This window comes from Talpa europaea (genome assembly GCF_964194135.1).
Source record: "Talpa europaea genome assembly, chromosome: 9".
Taxonomy (NCBI): domain Eukaryota; kingdom Metazoa; phylum Chordata; class Mammalia; order Eulipotyphla; family Talpidae; genus Talpa; species Talpa europaea.
In genome coordinates, this window is record NC_140076.1 from 79,104,452 (window position 1) to 79,115,372 (window position 10,921).

Below are 10,921 nucleotides of genomic sequence, written 5' to 3' on the forward strand. Positions count from 1 at the left end.
GACTGGGTGACACAAGCCATGCTTCCTCCAGGCCTAGGGAAGGACTTTCCCTGATGCCTCACTGGAAATGTGTTGTTTTTTACAGAACTTTGGGTTTTAAGGTAGTGGCTCAGCTGAGTTCCTCTGGCACCCGCCCTGGCCCCTTCCTGGGGCTTGTCTCCATGGCTCTGTTCTCACTTCCGCAGCTTGGGCCTGGGCATTGGGACACACAGCGGAGAGGGAGCTCTTTCCTGTAAACAGGACCAGGTTCTGCTCCCGTGAGGTTGCCCCATGTCCATCAGTCTGATTACAGGCCTTGCCCTCCCCCCCCCAATGTGCTTACTCAATTCTTGAGCCTTCTTCTGCAAGGCCAGCTCACACTGATGCCTGCTCTCTTGGAAGCTCCCAGGCTGTCTGTCCAGGGGAGCATTTCAGGAGTGATGCCAGGTGGCTTCACAGACCAGCATGCCACATGGGAAGAGGCGGTGGCTCAGGATCCCCCTTGATCTTCCTGGCTGTGGCTGAGACATGTTTTCCTTTTTTTCTGTATGAAGAAAACTGTCTTCCTCTGCCCCTGCACCTCCAAATGTCCTCAGGGGAGTGTCTTCAAGGCATCATATCCTGAAAGGTCTGGGGTCTGCGATGACATAGTTTCCATCAACCTCATCAACCCCCACATTGAGATAGACTAGTGTCTCCTGGGCCCCATCAGACAGGTGTTCTTCTGAATGGGGAAGCAAATCTTAATAGAGTCTCAGAAAATCCATCTTGCTTGTTCTAAGGTGTGTTTTGGACACCTGGGCACCAAGACAAAGCAGAACATATGCCCATAAGTAGGACCTGGAGTAACACCGCTTGCCTCAGTTTCCCCATCTATCCCCTAGGGGTAATTGTATCTATCATGTCCACCTCATGAGTCCTAGGGGAGGACTCTCCCTGATGCCTCACTGGAAATGTGTTGTTTTCTACAGAACTTTGGGTTTTAAGGTAGTGGCTCAGCTGAGTTCCTCTGCACCCGCCCGGGCCCCTTCCTGGGGCTTGTCTCCATGGCTCTGTTCTCACTTCCGCAGCTTGAGCCTGGGCTAGGTTATCTAATAAGTTAGTAGATATAAAATCACCTTGAAAATATGTGTGTGCTAAGGTACTATTATGCCACGTGGCATGGGAGAGGGCCTGGTGAGGAATAAGTACGTATACCAGGTGCTCCATTGCTGGTCAAACACTTGTCACGTTAGATATCAGGAACAGCCCTGTTTTCCTAATAAGAAGATGTGGGCCAACCTCCAGGAAGTCAGACTGCATTTGGTTGATGAATATATATCCTGCTCTGTTCCCAAAGTGATTTAATGTAGCTGGTTGTGCTAAAGGGAGTTTCTGCACTGAATCAGGGATGGATCAAAAGTTCAATGTCATGTTCATTTATCTTCTCAATAAGTATCCATTGAGCATGTAGTGTGAACCAGACCCTAGGGGTGTGAGCTGGTTTCTGCTCTAACAGGGCTTAAAGTCCCAAAGAAAAGACAGACAATAAACACATGAATCATAATAGGGCAGGACAGATGCTTTGATGCATAAGGATTGGGTGATACTGAGGAGAGAAGAATGAACTCTGTGCTGATAGGGTCGGGGAAGGAGGGTTGATATGAGACAGAGCAGATGGTCCCTGGGCTGCAGCAGGCCGGAGGAGGAGGGCTTTACCAGCCAAGAGGCAAACCAGGTGGGGCAGGAAGTGGAGGATGTCACCTCTGTCCTTTGATGCCTTCAGTCTCCTCTTTTGTAAAATGGGAGTTATAATAGTGCATTCCTCATAGGAGGATTATTGTGAAAATTAAATGAATTTATGTAAATAAAATTCTGGCACATGATAAAAGAACAATAAATTTAAGCTATTATTTTGCTATTATTTGTTCTTATTATTGATTGTAGTTGTGTGTTCCTGGCACAGTGCTGGGTCCAGGGATGCAGAGAGGGGTGATCCTGCCTGGGTCCTGGAGGTCACGCAGGCTGGCTGGAGGCTTATGCTTATGGGACAGTTGTCATTCTGTGCTTGCATGGTGCTTGCTCATGGTGTTTGGCTCAAACACTTCACACGTTGTTATGGTGCAAACTTTATTAAAGTATAATACACGTTAAAAAGTCCTCAAATCATAAATATTTTGCATCCTTACAACACTTTAAGGTAGATTTTATTTTTCAGGTAATTATATATCTTACACTGTGGTAAAATACACACAACAAAACTTAGCCTCTTTACCACTTTTAAAAAAAGCTTTTTATTATTTAAAAAACTTAATTTTTTTTGCATACAAGAACTAGGGTATAGGTCAGATGTTGGGGAGGGGGGTGAGAGGATTCACCAGAGACAGAGTGGGGAGCAGAACAGGCAGACTGACCAAAATACACTGCTGAGGAGAGAAGAGGAAGAAATAGGAAAGGTCTGCTGTGCCATGTGGAGTAATTCCCTGGCCGGGGATCGAAGTCATGCCATAGCAGTGATAGCGCTGAGACTCAATCCATAGGCTACCAGGGAGACCCTCTCTTGACCACTTTCAAGTGTTCAGTTCAGCTGTGTTGAGTATCTTCACGCTGTTGTACAACCAATCTCCAGAACTTACCATCTGAACCGGGCAACTGAAGCTCTATGCCCATTGAACAATAACTCCTACCCCACTCACCTTAGGTTCTGAAAACCCCTCATTCTATGAATTTGATTACTGGAGTTATCTCGTACAAATGGAATTACATAGTGTTTGTCCTTCAGAGACTGGCTTACTTCACTCAGCACAATGTCCTCCAGGGTCACTCATATATATCAAGTGTCAGAACTATCTTCCCTTTTTATTTTATTTTTTTAAAGATTTATTTATACAAGCACTGGGTACAGTCAGAAGCGTGGGAGGGTGAGAGAATTCCCTAGAGCCAGAGCGGGGAGCGAACAGGCAGAAGGACCAAAGTACACTGCTGAGGGGAGCAGCGGGTGCGGCAGGAGAGGTTTGCACGCCATGTGGGACCCTCGCCAGCAGCTGGGGATCGAACCGGCGCTGCAGAGGCTGTGGGCAGCTTTGCAGCCCAGTGCTCAACCGCTGAGCCACTGGGGAGGCCCCTCTTCCCTTTTTAAAGGCTGAATAACATTCCACCATATGTATACATCACACTTTATTCAGTCTTCCGTCATTGAACACTTGGGTTGCTTCCACATTTTGGCTATTGTGAATAATGCTGTGAACACAGGTGTTCACATCTCTTCTTTTGAGTCTGTGCTCTCAATTATTTTGAATGTATACCCAGAAGTGGAATAGCTGCATCATGTGATAATTTTATTTTTAATTTTTTGAGGAAACATCCTACCATTTTTCATAGCGGCTGCACTATTCTATGTTACCATCAGCAGAGTACATGAGGGTTCCAATTTCTCCACATCCTCAGCAACACATATTTTTCCTGTTTTTTTTTTTTTTAATAGTAGTCATTCTAGTGGATATGAGGGGAATTATCACTGTGGTTTTGATTTGCATTTCCCGAATGGTTGGTGATGGAGAGCATCTTTTAATGTGCTTGTTAACCATTTGCATATCTTGGAGAAATATTTATTCAAGTTCTTTGCCCACTTTGTTTTTATGTTGAATTGTAGGAGTTCTTCAGATACTCTTATTAGCACCTTATCGGATATGAGCTTTGCAAATATTTTCGCCCATTCTGTAGGTTGAAGGTGGACTCTATTTTTAATCACCATTTAATAATTGAGGTAACCTAGGCACAGAGGGGATAAGTAGCTGACCCAAGTTTACATAGCTATAAAGTTAATGATATAAAGAAAACCAAAACAGCTGTGAAACATGGAGAAAGAGAGGGTATTCCCATTTACTTCCTCCAGAGGGTGACGGTAGCCTCGGTACTGGAGAAGCACCAGGAAAATATCTGTTGAATACAGGAAGGAAGAAAGGAATCATCCAGCTGGGTGGTGTTCCTGTAAGTTCACAAGTGGAACCTGATGCTCTGGATGGGTCTGGGTCCTGACACATCCACCCTTAGGGGATGCTGGGTGAACTATTTCACCTCTAGGCCTCAGCTTCCGTCTCTGTAGACAGCTCATTCTGCATCATACCATCCTGATAGGCAGTTCTGAGGTTCTTTTTTAAAAAAAGATTTATTTATTTATTTATACAGGCACTGGGTACAGTCAGAAGCACGGGAGGGTGAGAGAATTCACCAGAGCCAGAGCGGGGAACAGAACAGGCAGACTGACGAAATACACTGCTGAGGGGAGCAGTGGACATGGCAGGAGAGGTCTGTCTTGCCATGTGGGACCCTCGCCGGCGGCCAGGAATCGAACCAGTGCTGCAGACGCCGGGGGCAGCCCTGCAGCCCAGCGCTCAATTGCTGTGCCACCAGGGGAGGCCCAGTTCTGAGGTTCTTAATAGATTATATGCATGTGAAGTGCTTTGTAACTGGAGAAACACACCGGGAATCATCAGTGCTGGAAGTCAGTCTGAGGAGCATTTTGTTGGTGGGGATGGGGAAAGGCTGGCATCTCTTGAAACCCTGGGGGAATTGGCCACCTCTCTTCTCTTTCTGGGCGTGAAACACTGCTGGCTTCTGCAAACACATACACACAGCATTGAGTTTGGTTCCTCTCCAGTCCCTCCTCTTGGGGTCAGGCACACAATCAATCCAGACAGGGTCCAAGGGGCCCTGTGTTACGCAGAGGCTCATACATGCGAAGGGGCCTCAAGCAACTTGTCTCCCTGGCCACAGGGCACCCCAGAGCAGGAACATTGTGAAGAGGCATGGGCAGCAGGACAGAAATGGATTTAGCCTTCAGCAATCCAGTCCCAGGGAGCCCTACATCCACGCAAAACAACCCAATACTAGAAACACTCCACCTTTCATTACCAAAATCCTTCTACTTGGACAAGTGTTCTTAACCTCTTAGTGGTGTTTGGACCCTTTGAGAACCTGATGAAAGTCATGGAGAAATGTGCTCATATGCATATATGATTTCAATGTCAATCCACTTCAGAGATGAAAAGACAGGCCACAATGCACAGGATTAGCAACAGTAACAGTGGGGAGGATTCAGGAGGCCATACCAACAGATGCCAGGGCCATCAGCAGGGGTGCTCACCATGCCTCTTCCGGTTTCTCCTGCTGGGTCGACTGCCAGGCAAACATCTTCTTCCTTCCACATTTCCTTCTCCACCCCTCCTCAGAAATTTTCATTCTGTGCAGTGATTGCCCCATTCACCTGGTTGAGAAACTATAGATTGTACAACCCTGGAAAGGAACTGCTGTCTCTGAATGGCTTGAGGATCTGGGCAATTGGCCAGGCCCAGTCGTTATAAAGGGAGCTGCCGCTCCACCTTGCATTCACTGTCACCTCTGTTTCAGAAAGACCTGGTAAGCGGGACTGCCTGGGTCTGGCCTTCATACTTCAGGCTTTTCTTGGGGAGGGCTAGGGGAGTGGGGCAGCCATCTCCGGGGGAGACAGCACTTAAGGGGAGGTCTTACAAATATCTAGGGCTCCTGCAGGAAGAGAGTAAGATGGGGACAAAGAAGCTGAGTCTGTAGCAGTTTGGGGTGAGGGCTCACTTGTTCTTAAGCTGCACCCTTCTTGGGCAGAAAATGAAGGTATAGGGAGAGTTGGCAGTTGCTCTGTGTGTGTAGCTTGCCCCTCTTACACGCTTGTCCACACCCCCTCACTCCTTCCCATCATAGCCATAGCCATCTGCTGGTTTAGTTATTTGGGTGGTACAGGCCAGGGTGAGGCTATTACTTGGGGTATGAATCCTCTGGGTGTCCCCTCGTCTCCACTGTGCTGCGGGCAGAGGCGCCCTTCTCATCCCTACACCCCACGTGCTTTCTCTTTCAGGTCTGTAAACACTTGGCACCATCATGACGGATCTGGAGAGGGCCATGAACTCCCTCATCAACGTCTACCACAAGTACTCCCTGGAGAAAGGAAACTACCATGCCCTCTACGACAGTGACTTGAAGAAACTGCTGGAGGTGGAGTGTCCGGATTATGTGAAGGTGAGGCAGCGGGGAGAGGTCAGCTCTTCCTCCCAGCTCCACGAAGCCCTGGTCTGGTCTGCCAACCAGGCTGTCCTGTGGCGACAGCCCCAGTGCAGCCTCTCTGACATCTCTACACTGTGGCTTCTTTTTTTTCTTTCTTGACAGAGAAAAAGTGCGGATGCTTGGTTCAAAGAGTTGGATATCAATAGTGATCAAGCAATTAACTTCGAGGAGTACCTCATATTTGTGATAAAGATCGGCGTGCTAGGCCATAAGGAATCCCACACAGAGTAACAGCCACTGGGTCTTGGGCCTGGGCCCCTGGACATATTCCTGCAGGAGAATAAAGTCATTGATACCTCATGTAACTCCTGGTCTCTTCCTTTTCTCTTGTGGAATGAGGTTCCTAGGGGTGATGGGAGGGTGGGGAAAGCCAAAGGAACATCCATTGTCCCCCACGTCTCTCTCAGGAGCCTGCAGGGATTCCCACTGGTCTGTTTCCATCCTGAGGTCTCTCACCAGAACTCAAACTACCCCTGAGTCTTTTCCAAGCCCAGGGTCCCAAGTTGTTGCCTCTCAGACTTAAAGACTTGGATTTTCCTGTTTGTTCCCAAATGAGTGATATGGCCACAGGGTGATGGAAAGAATGGCGCTGTATGTGCTAGAATTTCATTCCCAGCTAAGTGTCTGAGATGTGACTCTTGGGAAGTTAGGGAGATAACTATATAGAAATGTGTGTGTGTGTGTGTGTGTGTGTGTGTGTGAGAGAGAGAGAGAGAGAGAGAGAGAGAGAGAGAGAGAGAGAGAGAGAGAGTTAGAATTGGTGGGCTCTGTGCCTGGGGGTGGATATTAGACTACCACATTAAGTAGCACTAATAGCACCCTGTTCCCTACATGTAGAGATTTTGAAATTTCTTCCTGTTTGTCCACCCCCGATCTCCAACTCAATTAACATGGGCAGATAGGTCAATACATTAATAAAAGCCAACTCAATGGGTAGGAAACACAAATGCTGTCCTGTGGGCTAAATATACCGGTTGGTGATGAGTGAGTTCTCTAAAAGAGCCCCCCTATCGTTACTCTGTGGGTTTCCCAAGGCCCGGAAGATGAATGGGCATCTCTCATCAGAACCCACACCCAGGCTGCCTTTCCATGTTGTGCCCAGATATATTTTCTGTTGCCCTCAATCACTTAGGAGCTGGGGCCGTAGTAGGGGGTGATGGAGAAGGGGAAGGGGAGCTGCCACTGGAATCTCTGAACCAGGTTCTGAATCTGGTCTGTATGTATCTCTGAAATGGAATTGGTTGAATACATGATTTTGAGTGTATGCATTTAAGCATGTTTCTCCATGGTTTTCATGAGACTTTTGAAAGGTTTTGAAGACCTTGCGAAGGGTTAGGAATACTTGTCCTAGAGGCAGGATTTTGGTAATGAAAGGTGGAGTGTTTTTAGTATTGCTGGATGTTGGGCTCCCTGGGACTGGATTGCTGAGGGTTAAATCCATTTCTGTCCTGTTGCCCACACCCCACACCTATGCCCACTACTGCTCTGTGGGGCTGGGGTGCCCTGTGGCCAGGGAGACAGGCTGCTTGCATGCATGAGCCTTTGCATAACACAGGGCCCCTTGGACCCTGTCTGGATTGATTGTGTGCCTGACCCCAGGAGGAGGGACTGGAGAGGAACCAACTCAATGCTGTGTGTGTGTGTGTGTGTGTGTGTGTGTGTGTGTGTGTGTGTGTAGAAGCCAGCGGTGTTTCATACCCAAGAAAAGAAGAGAGGTGGCCAATTCCCCCAGGGTTTCAGGAAGTGCCAGCCTTTCCCCATTCCCACCAACAAAATGCTCCTCAGGTCTACTGGCTTCTAGCACTGCAGAGTCCCTGTTGCAGATTGCTGGACTTTTTGTTTGCAGCTGATTTTGATCATATTAAATTGCAAATGAACAAGGAAAGGTAACAGCTTAAACCCTTTTTAAGGGTTCATGGTATCAATTACCGGCTAGTTTTATTATCACCTGATATCTTAGTGAACATGGCTGGCGGTCGACAGAGAATTAAGACCGGGACATAAACAGCCATGGGAGAACCTAGTTATAGACGTGGAGATGGATTCATGAGGGGCAAGTGGGAAGGTTCCAGGACAAAATGGCTGTCTTCTCAGTTTTCCTGTAGGATCGCTTTATCTACTCCCCAAAGCTAGTGCTTCTCCCTCAATGGGGAACTGGGTGGTGCAGCAGGACTTGTAGAAGCGTAGTACAGGGCAGTCCTCAGAGGCTGAGGCCATCTTGTTATAAATTAAAGGTGTTAATAACAATACAAAACACAACAAAACAAAAATAGACAATTATAAATCAGAGACCTCCTGCAGGGGAGGAGGCAGGAGAGGGATCAGAGGGAGGGAGGGAGGAACACAGGGGATGAGGTGATGGTGCACGGGTACACGGGTGAAGGAAACTCTATGGGGACTACAACTGAGGAGGGGGAGGAAGCAAATATTGTTTAAAAATGAACAATGATATAAAAAAGAAATAATACAAAAATAAAATCATTGTGACTGGAAAAAGATAAATTAAAGGTGAGTGTCTGGCCCAAATGTGGCCCAGGAAAAAAAAAAAAGACAGGAAAGCTCCAGGGTTCCCCAGGGCATGTCCTAGACCTCACTTAATATTTAGGGTATATGATTCAAGAACACACACAAGAAGGGAGCAGCCTGATTCTGCCTCTCTGTTATCTACATTGATGCGTGTGTGTGTGTGTGTGTGTATTGGGGTGGGGATGCCACATATCCCAGTGTCTTTGATTTTCTTAAAATACATTTTTGAAATTTCTGCTAGTGGATTCTTTTGAGGGAGATTCATCATTATGAATTCTGTTTGGTTTTCCTTCAGAGTCCAGTGAGTCTTTTTCTCTGAGCAGGTTGGGAGGGGTCATGGGGAAAGTGTCCCAGAGTTCCCTCCAGAGTTTCACCATGAGGGATGGACTGGTTCTGGAGAGCTGCATTGGCTCTGGGCTGTTGGCAGTTGATACCTGAGCTCAAGTTTGGGCAGGAGAGGTGACCCATCTGGCACTGGCAGCTTGGAGGTAGAGGTGAAGAAGCAATCCTTGGAAGGCCCATGGAGAAGGCCGACTGGAAACTGTAATTTACAAACAAGACTCTGTCTGTCACAGAACCCCTGGGCAGAGTCAGGAGGGCTTGGGGCCTAGAGCAAGGTGATTCAGTTCCTGTTTTCTCAGCTACAAAAAAAGAACAAGGCAGTAGGAAGTTGAGAAATTAGTTTAGGAGGAAATCTCATGCAACACTGAAGCCACAAAGCACACCAGGTTTTACCAAATGGGGCAGATCCGGCCACTGAGATTTCTGAAGTTGCCATGATCTGAAACCCTGCTTCTCCACCCAACGCTCCTGACTTTGGCCTGATGGTTGTGACAAAAGTTGAAAGGGCATAGAGAAGATGTGGAATTGGGTGCTGGGTGTCTAGCAGCTGAACAAAAGAACTTATTCCAATGGAAAAGCCTTCCCTGAATATCTCTCCACTTGCGACCAGAACCATGGTGGCTGTATTCAAATACCAGCTTCCTGAACAGGGGAATTTGGCCTAAATCCACATGAGCTGAAGAGGGCAAGGAAAGCTACCAAAACCTCTTGGGCTTTTGCTGGGTATCAGTGAGAAAGGAAATAGTCATCTCAAACCTATATTTTTCTGTTTGGGGATTGCTTAAATCTTTGTCACATGTAGATTCTATTCACCTAGAAGCAAGTCCTTGCTACTTGTTCATCTCCCATCATCTGACACTTTTAGGAAGTGTAATGTGGTTGGCAAAGTTTATTTGATGAACAAGTCACAACAGATAAAGGAGATGGTTTACATCTGATCAATAGAATGATATGAATTTCTAGTCTGGTAGAGATACTAAACCCCTGACTATTCCAGTCCCAATCACCCAGCTGAACATAGAAAGAGTCTTATATCTAACTTAAAACCTTACTTAGACTTTCATTTCCTGACTGTCTACATATTTTCAAATATTCCTCAAATCAACTTTAAAAAAAATCTTCATTGTGATTCTCTTATTCATGAATTAAACCAAAAATGTTGAATAGGCCCACTATATTGCTGACAATTTCACCTTTTAGCAGAAGACATTATCTCACTTATTTCTCATAACAATCCAGCGAGGGATTGTTTTGGTATGAGATCAAGAAACTACAATTTTACTAATCTGGCAAGGGGCAAAGCTAGGATTTGACTGGGCTGTCTTCAGATGAGAAAGTCTAATTAAACCACCGAAGCACTCTTTTTTTTGCATTCCTTCCTGTGTATGTGGAGTACCCCCCTACCTTTACTGGCCTGTCTGGCCTACTTGTCCTCATCTCTTCAGGATCTCTGCCATTCAGGGGTGAGGAACAGGGGCAGCAGGTCCAGGTAAACTTATGAACTTATCACCGGGACTCTCTTTTCTGTCCAGGATGTCACCAGACGAGCCTCAGGATCTGTGGGTTCTTTTTCCTGGTGTGAGCCATCCTCCAGACAATGATGACAGTGGTATTTTTGGTATTTACCAATGATGACAATGGTATTTTGATTTCCCCGAACTCTTAGAGGTTGCGCAGTAACAACTACTCCTCCTTCCCTGGTTGGGAAGTCTTCCTTCCAGTCTGAGGAGCTGTACAAATTCCCACATGAGCAGTACACTGGTTTGTAAACTCATTCTGTCCTGGCATAGACAGGGCATAGACCTTGCATAAGGTCAGTGCATAGACCTTGTGCAAGTCTTTCAAATGATCTGTACATGCCCCTCTTTTGGTGGGCGGGAGCCCCCTCCTCATCCTCCTGAATAGGCCCCCTTTGTAGCAAAAAAACCATAGAGCTACCTGCAGCCAAAGCCCTTAGAGGGATTTCTCATCAACCAGGCTCAGCAAGGGCTCCATCCAG

General features: G+C 46.8%; 1 protein-coding gene across 1 annotated transcript; it reads left to right on the forward strand.

Annotated features, from left to right (window-relative positions):
• Positions 1 to 5,356: 5,356 nt before the first annotated feature.
• On the forward strand, positions 5,357 to 6,349 carry S100A8 (S100 calcium binding protein A8). The gene is made up of 3 exons (XM_084244344.1): positions 5,357 to 5,376; positions 5,849 to 6,009; positions 6,157 to 6,349. Exons 2-3 carry the CDS (start codon positions 5,872 to 5,874, stop codon positions 6,283 to 6,285), a joined length of 267 nt encoding a protein of 88 aa, XP_084100470.1. The 5' UTR covers positions 5,357 to 5,376; positions 5,849 to 5,871; the 3' UTR covers positions 6,286 to 6,349.
• The last annotated feature ends 4,572 nt before the right edge of the window (positions 6,350 to 10,921 follow it).